At 35.7% G+C, this 23,742-nt stretch overlaps 1 protein-coding gene across 6 annotated transcripts; it reads right to left on the minus strand.

Annotated features, from left to right (window-relative positions):
* Positions 1-4,581: 4,581 nt before the first annotated feature.
* LOC132053535 (uncharacterized) lies at positions 4,582-11,755 on the minus strand. Of its 6 annotated transcripts, none has more exons than XM_059445610.1 (5): positions 11,478-11,755; positions 9,955-10,169; positions 5,430-5,600; positions 5,247-5,336; positions 4,582-4,915 (listed from the first exon to the last, which is right to left on the minus strand). In XM_059445610.1, the coding sequence occupies exons 2-5, from the start codon at positions 10,129-10,131 to the stop codon at positions 4,784-4,786; spliced, it is 570 nt and encodes a 189-aa protein (XP_059301593.1). In that variant the 5' UTR covers positions 10,132-10,169; positions 11,478-11,755; the 3' UTR covers positions 4,582-4,783. The 6 variants fall into 6 exon arrangements, with proteins under 6 accessions (XP_059301593.1, XP_059301594.1, XP_059301592.1 ...); XM_059445611.1 differs by having other exon boundaries at positions 9,955-10,184; XM_059445609.1 differs by lacking the exon at positions 11,478-11,755 and adding an exon at positions 10,486-10,594 and having other exon boundaries at positions 4,582-4,941; positions 9,955-10,184.
* Between the last annotated feature and the right edge of the window lie 11,987 nt (positions 11,756-23,742).

Below are 23,742 nucleotides of genomic sequence, written 5' to 3' on the forward strand. Positions count from 1 at the left end.
TATTTAGGTATTTGGTTAGGAATTGATTCAAATTTTACTTTATGAGTTCAGAATATTATTGAATTCACATATCGTTTGAGTTATTAAGTTTAAGAATAGATATTTATATATATTTAGTAAATTTCTTAACAAATATATAAGGTCTTGAGTAAAGTTATACCGAAATTATAGTCCTTAGCCCTAATGCAGTTGAGCTATTAATTAAGTGGTGACCCGACATTATATGAATGATTTAATACAAGCAATATATTTAACATATTATCACAATTTACCACAGTGTATATATAATATACTCCCCCGTCTCAAAATATTTGTCACGGTTCATTTCGTGAGAATCTAACTACATGAACTAATTTAATCAACATTTTAAGATACATTTTTTCACCATATTGATATGAGAAGAACCGCACTATCTAGTACTTTTTGTATAGTTCTTGAATATCTAGATTTGAATTATAAATTGTTAAATTTTAGGGTTGGTGACTTGGTTCTGACACTTTGCCTTCATGTTCTAAGATTAATTACTTTGTATTATTTTTAAATTATGTCAACTTGTTGAATACCTATTAACTTTTTTTTTAAATATTTAATTAATAAAAAAGTTCGGTGAAACCGTGTTAAATGACAGTCATCATTGTTAGAAGATGTATCTGCTCTGCCTCTTGGTTGGACCAATTTGTCGGCGTTGCCCGATATTTTTTTCTGAGTATTGTCACCTTTTGTTTATTTTTTTTTTTGTCTAAATTGGAACCAAACAACTGACTTTAATGAAGTTGCTTGCATGAGGAAAAGCAGTAAATATAAATAACTATTTATTTCATGCATTTGGGGGTTGGCCAAGTTGAGTTGGTTCTCTAACTTCTCTGTAATATGGTGTGCTTCATAATAAAATAAATTACACTTTAATGACTTTAATGAAGTTGCTTGCATGAGGAAAAGCAGTAAATATAAATAACTATATATTTCATGCATTTGGGGGTTGGCCAAGTTGAGTTGGTTCTCTAACTTCTCTGTAATATGGTGTGCTTCATAATAAAATAAATTACACTTGGTGTAATGAATGAACATATGGGTTTGTGCACATGAAATTTGGTCAGTGACGGATCCAGAATTTTCACTAAAGGATATTGAAAAATAAAAATGTAGTGCTTCAGATTTGAGGAGGTTCAGGTGAACACCCTCCCTCCCCCTAGATCCACTCCTGGGGGGAGCTGAGGTACCGAAATGAGTTTTTTTCGTCGCGAAATTACACTATATATATAAACTTAAAATTATTTTTTATGTATATATAGTAGATGTTGAATCTCCTGACTTCTTTCTATGTTTCTTTTTTATAATTTTTAATTTTTTTTTTATATATATATTTGAAATTGAACCCTTACTGAGTATTTTAACTCCATAACTGTTTGTTATTACACTTGCACTTTCAAGGTCGTTGGAAATGAGATTTTTTATTGGAAAAGGACAAAACACAAATAGATGGACTACTATATTTTAGTAAAACTAGTACTTTGCAGTTTGAACTCCCAAAATGTTTGATGGGCAAGAAGTTGCTAAATTCATGGGTAAGCACAATAGTTAATTCTTTGACTATGAACATTTTTTATGAGTCCATATGACCTTCAATCTAGGGCGTGCAAGATCTATAGTTGCTGTCTTCATGGGTGAGCAAAATTCTTTAACAAAGGATATTTATAAGTTACTCTACCAACTGATTATATATTATTTCATCTATTCCAATTTTTATGGCACTTTTTCAACAATTTTAGAAGTTCTTAAATTGCTTGACACAGCCTTCATTCTATATAACGCCTGCAACTTTCAAGAATTCAAATTTATTAAAATTTAAACCTTAAACATTGATAAGATTTAAGTAATTTCTTCTGATCCTAATATCATATAAGTCAAATTATGTACCTTAAACATCATAGTCAGTCAATTGTCATTAACGTACAATCTCTGTCTGTATACATAATTATGGTCTTAATATTGAAGTGACTTAGCCATCAAGCTACCAAAATATGTTGAAAGATTAAAAAAAAAATACTAATTTGAAGCTAATTACGTATTATGTAGTTTAAATAAAGGAAAGAAAAATTTCCAAGATATTGATTAACTAATTAAACTAGCTCAAGACACCAAAATGTGGACCCTACTTTCACGTCTCATCTCATTAATACGTGAAGCACATGACGACAATGTTGGAAATTTTCCTCTATTGAGTGCAAAACCGTACTATAAAATTTATCATAGGCGTGATTTCTTGATGTAAGAACGTGTTAATGAGTCCCACAATCACAATAAAAATCATTCAATCATAAAAGAAGGCGAATCATAAAAGAAGGCGTATCTAAGGTCCTAATCCATGGTTATTCTCGAGAAATAATACATAATCAGGATGCTTTTTATGCTTCAACGTTACCATCTTCATACAAAAAGAATTTTGATCTTCTATACTCCATCCGTTTCAATTTATATGAACCTTTTCGGAGTACGAGGGTCAAACTTAACTTTCACCTTAAATTTTAACATAGATTTATCAAGTTTGTAAAAATAAAATTTATAAATTTAGAAACTACATAAAAAGTATTATAAGTCATGATAATCTATAATTCAAATAATTTAGAAAAAATGTAAGAAAAATATGGTCAAAGAACTACCTCGTAAACTCTCTAAATAGTAAAAAGTTTACGTAAATTGAAACAGAGAGAGTATATAGTATAATTTTTTGACAAACATAGTTCGGATGAACCCCCTTCCGATACCTTAGCTCCGTAGATGACTTGAAGTAGCTGATAAAATAATTTTCCTAAGTAATTAGAAACCAAATCGAAAATTTGGGTTAGCTATAAAGAATCTAAATTATTTACAGTTCAAACATGCTGTAAATTATAAACTCGGAACATCACATTAAAATTATCATTTTGAACTCGAAAGAAATCAGAATACGAAAAAATTAGGTCTTCTGTAACTTGCAACTGTTCTTCAGTTGAAATCTTCAAATATTGGCTCTTGAAATAGCTTTTTTCGCTCCCAAAGCTGCCTTCAAATATGTTTTTTTGGAGATGGAGGTGTGGGAAAAGGTGAAGTTCAACGATCACTGGAGTTGGAGGGAAAAGAACGAAGAAGTAAGAGGGAAAGAAAAAAAGGGATGTCTTGAAAGTTTAGAAATCTAACCCTGAAGTTTTTAAAAATACAAAAAAGCCCCTCATGTTTGCTAATCATCTCATTAGTAATTTCTGGATCCAAAATAAATGGAAAAGAAAATGAGGGCCTGCCACTTAGAAAAAAACTTTTGGGGCCCTGCCATCTTATTCTTCCATGAAACTAGCCACCTGTTGAGTATCCATTTGAAGATTTCGTTTGAAAAATATATACAATCTGAGGATCAATTTTGCCATCCATGAAACTGGAATCCTCTTTTACCTTTTTGTATCATATTACTAGTCAATCAAATTCCTAACAAATACACTTTTTTTTTTTTTTTTTTTTTTTTTTTGGATGCCTCTCTAAGAACTCAAAGCAGAAAATATTACCACATGTGCTATCAAAAGTTTCCAGTTAGGCCTAATAGATAACTCCATTCTTGATATGCCGTCGAAAATTGTATGTTTTTAATATATCATATATACAGTTATATATGTATGATATACTTATTATGTACCGTATATACGAACTCAAGTGGTGCATATTAATGATATATACTACATAAATAATGGCATGTTGATGGTATATTTTGAGTAATACCATATATACAGTTTATATGTGTATCATATACTTTATGTTCTATTAATATACCATTTAAATGGTATATTCTGCTGTAGCTACTGGTCATTCTTTTATGTGCGTTGACATGCTTTTTTCTCATTGTTGTTGCTTCTTTTTTGAACTGCTTTCATTTGCTTTTATTTTAGCCAAGGGTCTGTCGGAAACAACCTCTCTACCTCCTAAGGTAAGGGTAAGGTCTGCGTATGTTGTTATATTAACAGGGTATATGGTGCTCCATCATGTATGTAATTAAATAAAATATGTCATACATACTTATATATACGTATAATATACATAATTTATTAACATCAAACTGGAAATAAAGATCAAAATCAACAAGTGGGTTCCGATCGGCAATGATGCAGTACGCACAGTGGTGGCAGCTTCAGGCAACAACCTTTCGATCAAAGCTCAAATAGTGTCGAAGGGTCTTCAAGCGAAGAGGGATTAAGTTTGTGAGATATACTTCATCACATGTTTGTGCCTAATAAAATTAAAGTAAGTAAAAATATCACATGTATCTAATTAGACTTAGTTTGTTCACATTAATCATTCATTCACTATTTTGATAATATTGATATTATTTTGTAAAATAATCCTCTACGTGACTCGATATACACATGCAATGCACGTGTCGAGGAACTAATCTTAATAAAAACAAATGAGGCCTAAGAAAACATGACAATATTTGAATCACGTGTTCGGGCGTGACATGGAATTACATTTGAGTCAACTAGAATGGGTAGAAAAATATCAAGCCATGTTCAAACTGATGCATAGTAAGGTGGTAATCATATCCAACTTCTAGGAAGATTAAAGAAGAAAATGTCTTTCCAGCCTTAAAGGCAATAGATCAACTAAATTAGAATACCCAGTAAATGAAAGCAGAAACCATCCACTTAGCAATTAGCATTGTGTAAATTAAAATATGAAAGGCTACATTACCTTCTGTTCAAGGACAGTAGCAAACTATACCACATTTGTTTGAGAACACTATATCTCTCTAGATAGAGAACTATAAACTCACATCGTCAGACAGTTCGGTCCTTAGAGAGTACATTGACTTCAACATTGTTTCTAAAGTGTCTTTTGTCAAGTGGAACGGCACATCTTTTTCTTCATGGCTAGATTTTGCATCACCTTGAAGCTGCATGGAACAGAGCTTTCGCAAAACTTATATAATGAAAAGACAAACATGAAAAGTAAAGACAATAACTCTTTCCCGAACCTCACAAGCCTGATGCCAAAAGGGAAATAAATTGGAAAGAAATCACTGTTCTTTGCTATCATAGACGCTAATAGACACAACTCGAGGAATCGGCAGAACTTAGTCAGGAAGAAGTAATATATGCCCAAATCACATGAGGAAACAGTCTGTAAATATTAAGCGATTTCTTCATCACAGGAGTAAATAGCATGGAAATTCTTTCTTTCTTCTCTTTCTCCAGATTGACATGCCAAGATAGATAAACTTATACCTTTAAATTTATAATTGCTGCAGGGTCTCCGATTTCACTGCCCTCTTTCCAAATGCTCCGTGTCAATGCTTTCAGTTGAGGCAAGATGACCTGATTGTGATAAGATTCAGCTTTAGTGTTCCATTCTTCACTAGATAAAATGACAAACACATTAATGCCGAACCCATTAAGACAGTTACAGACCAGGTCTTTAGCTATATCTTCACGCCACTCCTTTTGAAATTTTTGCAGTAGAAGTGTTAATAGTCTTTGCAACTCGGGTTGGACCTCAGCAGGAAACAACTTTTGAATCTCATCCTTCTTGGCATTCTCATAAACACATTTGCGAATCAAAATACGAAGGCACACCAGAAGCTGCAAAACAAACATGCAAATATGGTGGCTGATATAGGAATCACATTACATGGAAGGATATTACTAACTAATACTTACATCAGGAATGAAACCCTAAAGAGATGAGTATAGATTTAAGATATATTTTATCATGTATATTTTTATAACTAATAAACAAACAATTGTATGATACTTAGATGCACATAATATTCACATAGAGAAAATTACAGCTACCTGATCACCGCTGGCACAAACTTAAGCTATTCAATTGTGCTAAAATTTCCAAGGAGATGAACATATAGTACCCAAAGCAAACACCAACATGAGAAGGAACCAAGCTAAAACCTGATGGTGTAGCTTTTCTGAACTTCACATCAAAATATCAATACAGCAACAACATACTCAATGTACTCCCACAAGTGGGGTCTTGGGAGGGTAGGATGTACGCAAACCTTACTCCTATCTTTGTGGGTTATAGAGGTTGTTTCCAATAGACCCTCGGCTCAAAGGAAGTGAGATCAAAGCAGGATAGACAGGAAAATAACGACAGCAAAATAGAAAGATAAACAAAGCGAATGAGGTAACAGGTAGTAGTAAAAATGACAAATAAGATACTATGCAAATACTAGTTAATACTACTAAATAAGGTGAAGATGAGAAGGGGATACAAGCCCCCTGCCTTCCCCACGTAAAAGGACCCCAACAATCTGCTACCTACTACCCTTCTACCCTAATTTTCGACCTTCTTATCTAGGGTCATATCCCATGTCCTGTCTAATCACCTCCCCCAATTGTTCTTTTGCCTACCTCTACCCCTCCTAAAACCTGCTACAAATCAAAATATCAATATTCCTCCAAAAGTATCATTCCCATACACTAATGATGAAGCAATTAGGAATGTTTCATTTAGAGACAACAAAAGTTGCTAAAACACTAATCGTCCTTCCATAGCAATGGGCTATGGTTAAAGGATGATATATATAGTTGCAGAGACTCAACAGAAGCTACTAAATAAATGTGAATTCATAAGTAGTATTCACATTGAAAATTTTATTACTTCAGGAAAGCTGTAAAGGGCAATAATTTATCTTCGCTATATCCAGTTTCTAGTTCAATATTTCATATTTAATTTGCCCAAATCTTCTACAGAGCCCATCGACAAGTACAATCTCAGGGGATAAGCTTGAAGGAAACGCAGAATTTACACTGGTGATGGTCCTAAAACAGACACTACACATTCTATATGCTATAATGCAGTAATATTAAATAAAAAATTGTATGACTTTTCATTTAAGAGGCTATAATGGTGAAAAAGCAGACATAATTTATTGTATAACTCTTGAAACCACTATCTCATGATCAACACACTTATTACCCTTTAGGTCAAGTTATTAGTCCTTCACCCATGATCTCATGTTCTTACAGCTTTATTACTCCACTAATTTCTTATTTATTCTATGGAACAGTTTCTACATCTACAATTGGTACAATTAATGTAACCAAGTCTTGGATGGATTTGGAGAATTGAAGGCGGCCATTCATTCCTATAAATATAGCGCATCATAAAGCTTTGGAGTTTAACCACAATCAAAGAGAGAGACATCTTCCTTGTGGGGATGCACGAAAAAAAGTTTGTAGAATGCATGAAAAGTGAGGTAGAGTTTTTGAAAGACAATAGTACAAGATGGTACTAATTCAGTACAAAGGATTGCTGGAATTAGATCCCTTGAATCTGGAGGGAATCTAAGAATCCCAACATTATATCAATGCCACAACAAAATGAAGCATTACACCAAATCTTTAAATCTATACATCTATAATTAACAAAAGAAATGTTGCCCTCCCTGCCCTCAAAGCACTTTGATTCCTTTCAAGTCATATTAACCACATAATACAAACAGGGATGCCTCTCAAATCTTCTTCTACTTTTTTGTAGTGGCCGACTTTGCCAACTCCCTAAAATCTGCAAGAAATTAGATGGCATAACACAGTGAACTCCATACAAAGTCAAAAGTGTGCCCCATATTTGTCAAACATACTTGCAAACAACAAAAGATGATTCACTGACTCCCTCTTTTCTCTACAAATGACACATAGATAAAGTCCCTGCTCTGCAATTTAAATTGTGTCAAACAAGCTTCAACAACGTACCTAGTGTAATCCCACAAATGAGGTTTGGGAAGGGTAGGATGTACGTAGACCTTACCCCTACCTTTGTCGGGTAGAGAGACTGTTTCTGATAGACCCTCGGCTCAAAACAAATGTCAAACACTTTGTACGCTGAAATCCAACCGAATATGCAATTGTGCTTGGAGCCTTTGATTTCCAAATTATTTTCCAAGCCATTCCATTTTGTCTCTACCCAACTCCCTTGTCAGCACCTGACAGGATTTTACAGAAACGTTTCCATCTTACTTCCCTTCTATTTCTAACAAACAGAACTCTTTCTGAGCTGTCCAACACAATTCCTTTGGTGATCTCTAGTGAAATCCTAGCTCTTCCAATTTCTTCGAAACTGGAGATTCCAACATTTGCCATCCCCAATAATCTGCAATCACACAGCTATTAACTACTAAGCTGTACAAATCAGAAAAAACATCAGCTAAGGTGGTTTCCCCATACCACTTGCCTAGCCAAAATTCAATTTCCTCGCATCTCTAATTTTCAGCCTTGTAAGCTCCTGATATTCACCCTATAAGCTATTGATAAACTTCCAAAAATAGCCATGTGGATATACAACTTTAGGGGTGCATCCATCTCCCTGTAGCCCATATTTGTATTTCAGAACCTCCTTCCAGTGCTCCTCTCTGCCAATACCCCATCTCTATATCCATCACACTTCTATTGTGAAGTCGTAGGTTTCTGACACCTAAACCGCCATGCTTCTTGGATAGCAACACTTGTCAAATGCATTTTTCCTGCCTGCTTGTTTCCATTCCCATAAGAAATTACGTCTAGTTTTTTCTACTCTAGCTGACATAGGGACCAATAGCATCAAGTATGTTGGTATAACATCAACTAGAGTATTAGCCAGTGTCAATCTTCCATCAAAAGATAAGTACTGTCTCTTCAATGTGCTTCTCTTCTGACACTTTTTAATAACAACCCTTCCATATGCTACAGCTTTTGTATTTTGAGCCAAGAAGCAGACCGAGATATACCGTGGGCATGACTTCCACCTTGTATCCCAAAATCTCACCATGTTCCCGAGTCACATGGTCGACATTAACTAAAAAGATACTGTTTTTATTCAGGTTGATATGAAAACTCTCAGACAGATCAAAATTAAGGTATAATTGTGCAAAAAAATGTTGTAAACTTGGTAGACAGTGAGCTCGTCACTCTAAAATGCTCTACCTAAATACCACGGTTTTTCCTGTGACATGATTTGAATCCATGACGTGCGCCTAACCCACGCATCACGCGTTGCACTCTTACCACTGCACCAATGCCCTGGGTTCTAGCAAATAACTTAAATTATTTGTGGCATTATAAGTGGCTAGATCATGTGATATTAGTTTCAAGAGTTACATAAGAAATTATGACCATTTTTTCACCATTACAACCACTAATATGAAAAGTCTTCCAAATTAATATTATTATTTTATTATAATATGTCCAACATTTCCTCACTCATTTTTAATACTAACGAAAGAGAATTCACCAAAGTGAGACTATTATGCATAACCAAAGTATACTCTGTGTTTTACCTCTACCTAGTAAAACAACAATCTTTACTCCATGAGTCAACATTGGTCTCAGACTTGAATTATTACAACAACAACAACAACATTCCCATTAAACAAGTGGGTCTGGGGGAGGGTAGAGTGAACGCAGACCTTACCCTACCTTAGAGGTAGAGAGGCGGTTTATGATAGACCCTCAGCTAAAGTAAAAGCAAAAAATAAAATAAAAAAGTAAATGAAAGCAGTTCGAAAAAGGAGTAACGGCAATGAGAAAACCATGGCAAAATACCATAGGAAGCATTTCAAAGCATTCTAAACAATGAACAGTAGCGATAGCAAAATAATACGAAAATCGAAGCACCAGCAGCAGATAATAACAGAAATCGGAGGACAAAAAACAACAAGTATAGTACACCGGTAACACTTAAAAATCAAGGTATTGATATAACCTCTATTTTTTTTTTTAAACTGGTAACTGTTTAGTGGACACATTATGGCCTTGTGCTATCTCTGAATGAGCGTTTTTGAGAATAAGTTCAATTCTCATAGGAAATTGACTACTTCCACAAAATTAGTCAAAGGTGCACCTGTAATTCCAGCACCTCACTCATACGAGCACACATTTGCTGCTGAATAGGAACAACTATTCAGAGACATGAACATAGGTAGAAGAGGAGAAAAAGACTTACAGGGTCGAGGTCAGAATCATTAGGAAGTTGAAGCATTTCACGGATGATTTGGCGGTCAGCAGCATCAAGCCCAGTCTTGCGAGTCCTCCACATAGCTTCAAGTATATATTCTATTGATTCTTTGGAATTGGCTCTTGACAAAAGAGCTAAATGGTTCCATACACTTGGAACGCTCATCTTCCCTCTCAATTGCCACTCCCTTTGCTCCTCCAAATCTATAATTAAAAGTCCTTTAATCCACAAACAAATAAAAATTTTAATTCTTCAACATATAAACAGAATTATGATAATTAATTTAAGTGTCTTCATATAACCTTAGAAACTCGTCCAAGTTTTGAGAATTATAAACGGTAAAGGGTCAGATTTGCCCCTGTACTCTAAAAAAAATTATTGCCCTTGCCATCCAACTTTCAAGCCATATTCACCCTTCATCTGCTAAATCTCATATTCAACAACAACAACAACAACAACATATCCAGTGAAATCTCACAGAGTGAGGTTTGGGAAAGGTAGAGTGTACACAGACCTTACCCCTACCTTGGGTGGTAGAGAGGTTGTTTCTGGTAGACACTCGGCACAAGGACAAACAATTCAAAGCAGTATAAAAAGCCATGGCAAAATACTATAAAGAACATTATAAAGCTGTCTAAAAAAAATGAGCTGTAACTACTACATGTTAATTCTCATGTTCCCACCTAAATTTTCCTATGTGACATTTTTTTTTTTTTTCCAGTTAAACCTTGTCACCCATTTAAGAAAGTTTAACCCGCCCCCCCGATTAACCCAACCCCTAATTTCCAAACTCCCACTGGCTCTCCTTCACTGTTAACGCCGGAAAACATGGAGCTGGCCCGGAAAAGAGAGATAATACTTACAAACATCTTAATTTTAGCATATAAATTGGCAGTGACAGTACCAACAACTGTTAACAAAGAAGACAACTACTTCATATTTGGATAGACTGTATCATTTGTTGTGATTTAATGGGTAAATGAAATAAGTAACCAAGCAAAAACCACGAAATCGGTAATTACAAATATTGAACTTTTTTATGGTTATATAACAACAAAGTTACAACGGGTTTACAACACCCAGAGGCAGATTTAAAGGGGAGGGACTCGGCAAAAAATTACACTGTATATATAGGTTAGATTTTATGTGTTTTTGTACATAGATAAGTTTTAAATATCCTGAACAAATGCAAAAGGTTAGCTCAAACTGTCCAGGTTATTAAAAATTCTCTCCAGCATCGAAGGTTCGATTCCAGGGACAACATTTTTTTTATGTTCAGCTTTTATTATTTTTTCAAACTCCGAGTGAAAATTCTGGATCTGCTACGGACAACACCAAACAATATAATTCTAAGAACAATGGAAACAAACATGGTATCAATGAAAACCATACAATAATGAACCACGGGAAACAACATTCCAAAAAACTGAAGGAAGAGCAAAAATGTTTTATATTTAAGAGCTGAAGTGGGATAATTGGAATTGGAAACGTTGTCGAAAGCTAAAATCTACCTTTATATAATGTCTCATCAGTATAAAGATTGGAAGAATTGAACTCTCAAGTTGCTTACTTTTTCTCTAATTTATATTCCAAAGTTGCTAGTATTTTTTTTGTATGTACTTGGGTAATTCTTGATTTTCTTGCTTCCAATTTGAGCTCCTATACCATGTTTCTGACTTGACCAATCTTTTATTCTAGATTTTATCTAGCTCAGAAAAGTGGCAGTTCAGAGCAAAAATAAAATGAGAATGATAGTGTTCGTGTTTTTTTTTTTTTTTTTTGGTACAGGAAGAGAGATGGACGAGTGGGGTTTGAGAATTTGGGGTTGAGTTTATTTTGGTTAGTGGGTGGGGTTTATTTGACGGCGGGTTAAATTCTTTTAATGGAAATGGCTCAAATATGTAATCGAACTATCGAAAATGACTCATTCATGTCACTCATCATGTAACGACCTGCTTGGTCGTTATGCGTGCGTTGACTATTCTACCCTTGCTAGTACTTTCCCGAGGCTAGGAATGAGAGGACCTAAATAAGTTGGGGTGTGTTTTATGTTGTGTTTTGTGACTTATAAGTGACTATGTGATGTGTTTTAACTTGTTCCGTGTTTTGATTGTGTTAATAAGGCCTTAGAATGATTTTTAGAGACTAAGTATAAAAAGTGGAAATTTTAAAATTTCGCCCAAAATCCACCATTGCTGCGGAAGGATTTTTTGCCCACGGTATTTTGTATATAGCGAGGAGGGTCTATTGCGGCGAAGGGTCGGTTTTCCAAATGACCGCTGCAACGAAGGTGTTGCTCGCTGCAGCGAAGCGGGGACCGCTGCAACGGACCTCTGTAAGTCAAAATCCCTATTTAAATACCTTATTTCGACCCTACTTCTCACATAATCCCAAAAACAGTTCCTAAGAGCATAGAGGCGACTTTCTAAGTCTAGGGCACTATTCTCCATCAAAGGTAATCCTTAATCACTAACTTCTACGCGTAATGTTCTTAGTTGATTCTTGTTTTAATCAAAGGACCTTTAATGGGAATTGAAGGATAGAACACAAACACCAAGGAAATCCCTAGAATATTAATGGGTATTGTTTATTGTTGGCTAATGTTGTTTATTTATCTAAGAATAGAGATTATCGCTTCATAGCATGAGAACTTGTTATTCAATGATGGAAATTGGTTGTTGAGACCTAGGGTTCCAATAAAAATGGAGACTTTGGCTAAAATCAGATTGGTAGGATTAAAATGATTAGAGAACCCATGAATTGAGTTCATACTCCATTACTTACTTAAGCATTATGATTTCTAGACTTTGAACGTTGCGAAGCTTTGAGGAAAGGAAAAGCTATTGCGGAGTGATTGTATTGTTCCAGTTCGGGTTCGAGGTAGGTTACGGTTTACTTGAGTTAGACTTTGATTAGTTGATTGTATATGTCGTAGAATCTATGGGAGAAAGCATGTATAGGACTTCGGATATGGAGTTTGGATGATTGTTGTTAGTTGTATGATTTAATTGTGTGAAGTGATTCTCCATTGTTGAGGCTGATAAATTTGAATTGTATTCTAGAGATTGTTGAAAGAAAGGTGTAAAGGAAGGTGTTCATATATACCCTTCAGAGATGAGTTGATGTTAGTGACATATTCTATTATGCTGAGCAGATTATTTGTGAGTCTTATTGTAACTTGTGTTATTTGATTATACTTCATTGATGTTGACGTGATACGTGTTCTTGAGTCATTCCTTGTGATTTGATAATGAGACGATGTTGATGATGATTGAGATGGAACATATACATCTTGTAAGGCACATTTGATAGGGGGTGACGATGTAGCCTAGTGTGAGCTCGTGGTCCGAGGTTCTTTCGGGAACGAGTGGTACATGGATACCATGGGTCCCTTGGAGGTCATGGCTATTTGGGGAAAACATTACCATTTAGCATGTGTGTACAGATATATGACAGAGATGGGAACTTCATTGTTTATTTTACTTCCTTTGGCTTGAGCATTGGTGTTCGTTGTTGATAATTGGTGACTTATTCTGAAGGTGGATTATTTGAGGGTATTATTTGTGATACATGTTTGTTGTACCTGTCTGCCTATTTCATTTATTTTATGTATGTATGCATGATACTAATCTTAGTCGGCCTATGATACCTACCAGTATGTGTTGCTTGTACTGACCTACACTTGCTGCACTTTTTTTGTGAGTGCAGACGTTGAGCCAGTGACTTCTTCCAGACCTCGCATCTAGTTGAGGTTATTCGCTACCCGGATCGAGAGGGTGAGCTCTGTCAGGTGCCATGCCACACGAAGATCTTTCTTTATTTCAAATGTCTATTTTCATCCCAAACATTATGTTATTTTTAGACAGTACTTCTTTTTAGACATTGTTGGTTAGAGTCCTTATACGGTAATTTTCAGATTTTGGGGATGTAATAACTAGATTTCCACACTTGTTATTTATTTATACTATTGCTAGGTTCTCCTTATCATTTATTTGTGAGTAATTTTTTATAATTGGTTAAGTAATTGAAATTGGCTTGGTAATGGGTTAAGGGATTGGTTTCCCCACCATAGGACTAGTGTGGGTGCCACTCACGTTTGTTTAGGACTGACACATCAATAGTTTGACTCATTTATGCCATCAAACTATCGAAAATGGTTCATTTATGACACGCATCAATAGTTTAACTCATTTATGCCATCGCCCGTTACCAAAATGACTCACCCATGCCATTTTTCATTAACGCCGGTTTTATAATACTAGATATGACACGTGGCCTCCAATTAGAGGTCTATGTCGTTTAATTAAACCAGCCCAATTTTAAATACCAAATTAACAAAAAAATCCGATCCATGCACCCTACCCACCCACAACCATAATCTAGTTGGAGGCCACCTATCATATACGGTATTGTAAAATTGATGTTAATGAAATATGGCATGGATGAGTTATTTTGGTAACGGGCGATGACATAAATGAATCAAACTATTGATAAGTGGCACAAATGAGCAATTTTCAATAGTTCGATGGCATAAATGAGCCAAACTATTGACGAGTGGCATAAATGAGTCATTTCCGATAGTTCGATAGCATATTTGAGCCTTTTCCGTTCTTTTAAATTGGTGGTTAGATTTAATTGGAAAATAAAAAGGTTATATAGATGTCACGAGGAAAATTTGGGTGGGGATATGAGATTTAGTGAATGAGGGATAAATATGGCCTGAAAGTTGGATGACAAGGGCAAATATATTGAAAAGGAATAAAGAATGAAAATTTTGTATAACTCATTTTCTTAGAGCATAGGGGGAAATAAAAATAATAAAATAAACTATAATAAAAATATAAAAATATATTTGTACTTTATAAAAATATGTTCTCCTCTCTCAACCCATTCCCGCACTATTTTCCCCCATTTCTAGGTCGAAAGAATATTAAAAAAAAAAAACTCCATTGGCAACAATTGACGAAGTTTGAGCAAGCTTGAAAAAGTCAATTTTTATGAAAGAGTGTATTGAAATTCTTTGAAGCATTTAAAGCATGATATCAAGAAAAATGCGATAATGAAACATCAAGATTAAAAGCAAATGGTGCAACAAATAGTAATACACGTCGAAGAAATTAAACAAATAGTAATACACATCGAAAAAATTAAACTACGCGAATACTAGAGAATTAATTATGTACCATAATTATGAAACTTTCATTTTAGATGATCAAAACCTAAATGAACCACACACCCCCCCCCCCCGGAACTAACTGTAAGACATTACAGCTTCACATTAAAATCTTATCTTTAGAAAACAATTAGTATTTCTTTTTCCTTTTTTCTCTTGAGATCACAATCAAGAATGATGATCAAGTATCAATTCAGAATGAGCATCTTTGAGAATAAGCTCAATTCTAATGCTCCCTCTGTTTCAAGTTGTGTGTCTGATTTTGACTTGACACGAAGTTTAAGAAAGTAAAGAAGACTTTTGAATCTTACGATTTTAAACTAAAGATATGTGGATTGTTCCAAAATGCCCCTTTAACCTTGTGGTTTTAACATGACACGTGCAAAGTTAGAATTAAAAAGAATTATCAAAAAAAGGAAGAGACATTCTTTGTTAAAGGGACTAAAAAGTAAAGCAAGAAAAACATTCATAAAGGTAGAAAAGGAGAGGAAGGCTTACAGGGTCGAGGTCAGAATCATTAAGAAGTTGAAGCATTTCATGGATGATTTGGTGGTCAGCATCATCAGGCCCAGTCTTGCGAGTCCTCCACATAGTTTCAAGTATATACTCTATTGACTCTTTCGAATTGGATCTTGGCAAAAGAGCTAAATGGTTCCATACACTCATCTTCCCTCTCAATTGCTACTCCCATTGCTCCTCCAAATCTATAATTAAAAGTCCTTTATCCCACACAAAGTTAAAGATTTTAATTCTTCAATATATAAACAGAATTATGAAAACTAATTTAAGTGTCTTTATATAACCTTAGGAATCCGTCCAAGTTTTGAGAATTATAAATTGGTACAAAATAATAAAATAATTATAAAATAAACTACAATAAAAAAAAATTACTTTATAAAAAAAAGTGTATTTATAAATATATTTCCTCTCTCGACCCATTCCCGCACTATTTTTCTCTCCTTCTAGGTCGAAAGGACATCAAAAATACTCCTACAACAATTGTCGAAGCCTGAGCAAGCTTGAAATAAATAGTAGTAAGTTTTATGAAGGAGTGAGTTATTTCAAAGTGAGTGTAATGTTGAGATGAAATAATCAGGGCATTATGCGGAAGCTATCAATTGCAAACTTTGAACGACGGTATTAAAAGAAGCATAATATTTAACATAGTTTGATCAAGTGACCCACATATTAAAAAAAAACTAACATAAAAAGCATAAACTATTGAGCGAATAATCCCCCTAAACAAGACTCTTCTAATGACTATATTGTGGATGCTATTGTGTTTTTTATGAGAAGATAAAATCTTCTATTTATATATGTCCAAAACTTATCCTCCAAGAAAAGAATAGACATGATAGATACCTTTTCCACAAAGAAAATTTCCACCAAGAAACTATTACAAATTAGTGTATATTTACTGCTTTCTTTGTTGTCATTTAGTTTTACCAAGTCAAAGTGTTTGTTCCTATATTTTTGGGATAGGTTGGAGTCAATAACAGAGTCTGATGTAGTAGAATATTTTCTGCACCTTTTTAGGAGTCCAGTTAGGTTTCTTTTAGGAGTCGGTTATGACTTTACAGTTTAGTCTATAAAATAAATTTTTGCTGTATTCTTTCATATAAGCTTTCAATAAAAAGGTTTAGTTCATTCTCCAAATCGTTTGCTTCTTCTCATTATTTCAATAAGAATTTTCTGGTTCATCATTTTGTTTGATGGTATTCGAGCCAGGTTCGGAATCTTCAATCTCTGCTCTTGTTGTTGTTTTATGAAAAAATTCTTATTGTGTAATATGGATTAGTTTAATGTTGGAAGTGGTGAAAATGCACAAAATGGTGTTGAGAAACTTTAGGAACCAACTACAACTATTGGAGGATGTGTATGGAAGCTTATCTTCAAGGACAAGACTTGTGAGAACTGGTTGCTGGTTCAGATACAGAAATTCCATCGGATACCCCTGATAATACCGAACCACTTAGGAAATGGAAGATCAAGTGTGGGAAGGATCTATTTTCTTTAGGGACATTTATTAGCAAAGAGTTTATTGATCATGTTCGTGAGGATGGTTCTCCAAAGCAAGTTGTAATGACCCGTTTGGCCGTTATCGTGATTTCCTCGCGTCCCAAGACGTCTTTTGATCAGTGTTGCTTAGTCACGCAGAGAAATTTTCATATTAAATTGACCCTGAACCATGTTGGAAAGATTTAAAATCGTAAAGGACCACTAGGGCCCAGTAAAGCGCTATAGCGGCAAGAGAATAGCCATGGTGCTACCACCACAACTATCTTCCTAGCCGCCATAGCGGTATTTTCAATTCTTGCTTATGACCACCACAGTGGCCTCTCGACCCGCCATAGCATGACCGCTGCGGAGGACATGCAACCCGCCACGATGGGTATCACAGTTTTCTCTAGTATTTAAATCCTATTTCGGGATTTGATCCCATTTTTACTCAAATCCTAAATTTCAGCCGCCACTTGGGGGATTCGAAAGGCAATTCTTATGGTTTCATGGAATAAGTAACCTCTCTATCTCATTACTTCATCTCTCTTCCATTTTAATGTTCCGTTTCACTAAGAATTCATCCTCCGAGCCAAAAAAAGAAATGAAGGTTCTCTACTTTTCAAGTCTAAGATGACCAAAATGGAATCTCTAAGCTTAAAATCTGGACATTCTTGGGAGAATCCTTCAAGTTCTTAAATTAGGAGGATTGACCGTCTCTAACTTCTGAGTTTTCCTCTCTTTTTGTAAATGGGTTTCGACTATATTCTCTAGATTGGAGTTTTATGAAGGAAAGAATATATTTTATGACTTAGGTGACTTATTTAGCAATAAAACCCGGTTATAACTCATGAAAAACCTAGAAAATCCTGTTGAGAATAAATTCCAATCTTTCCTTTGCAAAACCGAAATCTGAATAACATTCTTAGATTTTTTACTCTTGTTCTTTCGGATTTCCTTGACATTCCAAGGCCCTCTGTTGCAGGTCACAGTTTGGGAGTGTGAAGTTGAAGATCAATAGGATGTTCGTGGCACCTGTTCGGCCTTGAGGTAGGTTACGACTTTTTCTTTTTAGTAGACTTCGGTTAGAGTTCCGTATATGTACGATAGATAAAACGGAGAATGCATGCCTAGGTTGTTGGACACAGATGTCGGGATGGTTATACTAGGATTGGTACTGTTGTGTCACTTGTGTGTTTGGGATCGTGGCCCGTAGATTCCCTAAGTTATGCTTGTCTTTTCTTATTGTAAATTCGTGGTTCCTTTGTGTTATGGGAGATCGGTTGGAAGGAACAAGATTCATGTGATACTTGTACTATGATGTCTGTCCTTGTACGAAATTGATTGGAATCCATATGTTATTTAGGATATTCTTATTACATGACATACTTTATCATATCTATGATATATCTGTCTTAATCTTGATATTGGGCAACGATGATGATAGAGGTAAGTATGATTCATGCGACATTACTATATTTACGTAGCCATCTCCATGCAGTGTGATATGGAGTGGTTAGCATTGATATTGGATGGAGGAGTCATTCTAGGCTGTGTGATACGGAATGACGGTACATGGACTTAGCGGTCCCCCATGGGTTATGACTGTCGAGAGATGGAAATCGTCTCCCCAGAGCATGTGTGTATCATTGCGTATGCATTGCATTCATACCATATACATTTTGCATTGTACCTTATTATCTCTCATGCCTGATTATGATATGGGTTTGTGATTGTATTTCTCTGAGACTTGGAACTATTAGGCTTAGTTGATATAACCATACGCTAGGATTTGTGATTGATTTATTATAAATAAATTATCCATGGTATCGGGAATGACCTAGTTGGCGTGACTCTGTTCGAGTATTTGAATGGTGAGAAGGTATGTCATTCCATTTTAGTTCAAACCTATTGAGTATTATGTTGTATTGTGATTGGTAAGTATGTGAGCGTCCTTGAGGGCATTAACAATTGATGTGGGGATTGGGAAAGGTCATCTGTCATGATCCAATTTTGCTAAGTCGCGCGGCACCTACCTTTCCCAACTCGGTAAGCGAACCCTTATCCCAACAATCTTAAAAACATGACATAATAAGTAAATAAGCAGAAGAGATAGAAATACGTAAGTCTTACGATAATACTATAAGAAAAATGTGGAAGTAAGGAAATACACCCCATATTCTGGTCTAGTCATACAAGAGCATCTAACTAGAATCTATAAGTCTGGAAGTAATAATACATCAATAGTCTCAATATGTCTCAGAATATCAAGTAAGACATAAATGAAAAAAGAATCTTCAAGGCGGCGAACATCCTTGTGCTCACCCTGTAAGAATCTAAACATCAACCCTCGTACTACTATCAGCCACGAGGAGTAGAGGTCGATCCCACCTAGAACTCTTCATTCATAAAAGAATGCAGCAAGTGCAGGTCAATCCAAACAATAAGTACTGGTAGGTATCATAGGCCGACTAAAATTAGCTAACATATATCAAGGCAATAAAGTAAGATAAACAGGTAAATCAGAAAGGTATAAGTCAATCACGAGCCAGTAACCAAGTACACATCATCACCTATGTTATATCATCTAAACCCAAATGTGTCAAGTCTCAGTACATTCAATCCAAATCCGTATATCACAAATACATCACAAGAATATCACAATAGAAGCCATGGTACAATGCAATGCAATAATGTATAAAGTGTGAATGCAATGCATATGTACTGTACACATGTACTTCGATGATGGAATATCACATCTCGGCAGCACAACCCATAGGGGACCCGTGAAGTCCATGTATCCTCACGATTCCGGCGACAACCTCGGCAATCGCTACCAGCACTCATACCTCGATTCCAGGATAAACATCGGATATCGATCCTCACGTCACTCTTATCCAACTGAGCCCAGCTCATAACAGTGTTTCCTTATATATTATCAATGTATCAACAGTATATCATGAAGGATGAGAATGCGTGCAATGTATGAGTTCAATGTCAATAATCAAATCAATATCAGAAGTATCACACATGGGCACACCAATAATATCCACAAAAGACTACACAATATGCCATAATAGAATCGCTATCCTCATCTCAAATGACAATAAGTAAGGGGCTACAATATTATCATCAAGATATATCGCTAGTCACTAATATCTACTATTTTCATGTGGCATCGAGCCAACAACAATAGAACAATATAAGTCACAATACAACGGGGTGGCTAGCCCTAAATCGCACAATAGAGCCCGACCTAAGGCAATATCTAACCCAACTTCATACCCGAAGGCTTACATGCATTCTCTAACAGTATCGTCTGAGTATATGCTTCGCTAATTGAAGTCTCACCATAGGATAAACCGTAAACTACCTGGAGGGCCGAACAATAAAGTTTCCAACAATCACATCTTAGTCTTTCCTTTCCTTCGAGCCTCGAGATAATGAAAGTCGAAGCATATTGAAATCAAGAAATTAGAATAAAAAAGAACATCAATCAAACCCTACTTCTATTCAAGACTCAAATTCCCAACCTATGGAATGGGATTTATGAACTAGAAAGGGAAAATTAGGAATCTAATGGTTGTACCATGAAATTAGCACTCTAGATGATCAATTCCCATCAATTTCAAACTAGGAGAACCAATAATTTACTTAAATTCGGATCCTAGGCAAAATCCCCAAATTTGGGTATAAACCCTAACTTCTAATCCCAAAAATTAGCCACTAATTTGGAAGAATCATGCAATCTTAGGTTCTAGTTATCAATTCTATGCTTAAATAAGCTAACCCAATCAATAAATCAAGGTTTAGAGGCCTAGAAAGAAGAACTCATGGAATCCTCTTTTAGTCATCAAACCCTTAAAAAACTATCATGATAATGGAATCCTAAGGTGATTAACGACAATGAAATAGCAAAGGAAATAGAAGAACTTACCAACAAGAGTTTCTCCCAAGAATCACCTTGAAAAGCTCTCAATAACTCCAAAGAAATTAATAAAGAATGAGGGACTTAGGGCTTTTAATACTCATGTAATGAACTAACCTGCCCGATACCTCTTCCGTGAAAACGGGACCGCTGCGGCGGTCCCTCCTTGACGGACACTAGTGACTGCTATGACGGTCAACCACGAAATACACTTGGCAGCTTCTGCAGCCTGGCAACCGCTATAGCGGTGCCGCTGCTGCAGTTCTAGTGCCGCCATAGCGGGCACCAAACGCTAGAATTCCTAAAATCGCAATCTTAACCTAAAATCCTGACTATCACCCGAGGCTATCTGCTCATATACCATATATGCAGGCTCACATAAAAACAAGCTACGAACGCACTCGTGGCCTCGAAATTCCCAATAGAGGTCTTGTTGATCGAGTCAACCCCTGATACCTCAATCTAAATTCCCAACTCAAGTCCCAAAATGCACCCGAGTGCATTGGGAGCGAACCAAATAAGCATACAAGTTCTAAATGACCATCCAGACCTTTCAAAATTGACGGATTCCCGAAAAAGGTCCGTTTACCCAAAAGTCAAAGTTTGAGTCAACTCTTTTTTCTTAAAGTTCAAATTTCCCAAAAAGTAGTCCGGATAGTATCTAAATACCTCAGAAAATGTGCCAACAGTCTCCTTGGGTCAAAAGTGAGCTAACAGCTCAAGGAAAGGTCAAAAAGTTCTGAAAAGACTATAACGACCAAGCAGGTCGTTACATCATCCTAGTGGCATAATTGCATTGAATGTGGGGAAAACACATAAATGGTAGGTGTTAGGGAAATTAAATACCTTTGAGCAACTTGTTTTCACCGAGGATCTAATTGAGTCAGGATGAGACTTATTTTTGATATACATAGAAGTTGACTTAAAATCTGCCTGCCAAGTTATTTGTGTTATCTATTTGTAGTTATGTTGTTCTAACCATTGTCAGCCTATGATGCTTACCAGTACTAGTGTTGTACTGATACTACTCTTGCTACATCCCATTCGGGGTGTAGAGTCTTACAGGTGGATAGCTTGATTTGAGAGATTCCGGAAGATGCGCGGTGCTATTCTTGAAGACCTCCATCATCTTCATCCCTAGATGGAGGTTGAGTTCAATTTTATTTATGTTGAGTATTGTACCTTCTAATTTTAGTCGCTCTTGTACTAGTTTAGACCAGGTTTTGGGAAGGCTATTATGTTTAAGCCACTTTTGTACTTAATTCAGCTTATTTAATAAAAGAGTTACTTCCGCTTGATTATGATTATAAATTATTATTGAATAAATCCTGTTTATGATTGGAAATGGCTTAGGATTGTGTTTAAGGGTTCTCCTACTGAGGCAGGAATGGTAGGTGGCCACGCGATCCATAAATGGATCATGACACGAGTCTAGGAAACTGTTGAAAGGATATTTTCCAAGAAGAATATTGCAAGATTATAGTTCTTGGAAAATGAATTCACATTAATGATGCAAGGAAGCATGTTAATTTTAGAATATTTCTTGCGGCTAAAGAATATTTGTGTTGAAATTTCAGAACTAGACGCTACTGAGAAGATTAGTGAAGCCTGTTTAACAAGATTTCTCATTCGTGGTTTAAACAAGGAGTATGCACCTTTTGTCACCTCCATTCATGGATGGGAAAAACAGCTATCAGTTGAAGAATTGGAAAATCTATTGTTTAATCAGGAAGCTTTGGCTAAACAAATGGCCAAAAGTTTCAACTCTGAATAGGGAGCAGTTCTTTTCTCAAAAGGAAAATCAAATGAGGATGGTCAAGAAGAAGGTACTAATCCGAGGAAGGTCGCTGGTAACAGTTCACAAGGTAACAAATCAATCAGGTGCCATAGATGAGGGAAACTTGGGGATACTCATAGAAATTGTCGTGTTAAGATCTCCAAAGCAAATGCAGCTTTTGAAGTTGAACAAGATGATGAGCCTAAATGGAAGCATTGCTTTACTGTTTAGGACGTTGAGAGAAAAGACAATGCAGTTTTTGAATCGGCACAAAATAAATCTCATAGCAATTATGTTGACTTTAAGGAGTAGTAGATCACTGATTCTGGCTATTCACACCATCTAACAGGCAATGATTAATTATTTTCAGAGCTGCGACAACATAATGGAGAAAGAGTTGTAGTAACGGCTGATAACTCGATGTTACGGTTCGTATTTCGGAGGCGGGGTTAGCGCTCGAAAAGCTACTTCGAACTTGTTGGTGCTCTTTCAGATTTTGTTTTGAAAAAGAGTCGCCACTTAATTTTTTAGGAAATTAGGAAAACCGATGGTAAAGGGTTTATTCAAATACCATGATAAATCCTTCGTAATCCAAAGTTCTAGGTAAGGGTTCTGGTGATCCCCCTAGGGAAGGTGTTAGGCACCCCAGTATTAAGGATCCGTACTATACGGTTGACCTTCGAACTCTAGTGTGTGATTATATGCATGAACTATTTATTTTGTGCTTACTTTCCGCATTTATAAAGACTGTCATTATTGCATATCATTTGGTTTTGGAAAAGAATTGAATATATTCCCTTTATATATAGGGTACTTTAGGTTTGGCCATGAAAGGTCTCATTCATTTTGATTGAGGAGTTTCTTACTGACCACATGCTCCACCGCTTGTGCAGGCCTCCG

This window comes from Lycium ferocissimum, chromosome 4, assembly GCF_029784015.1.
Source record: "Lycium ferocissimum isolate CSIRO_LF1 chromosome 4, AGI_CSIRO_Lferr_CH_V1, whole genome shotgun sequence".
NCBI classification, from domain to species: domain Eukaryota; kingdom Viridiplantae; phylum Streptophyta; class Magnoliopsida; order Solanales; family Solanaceae; genus Lycium; species Lycium ferocissimum.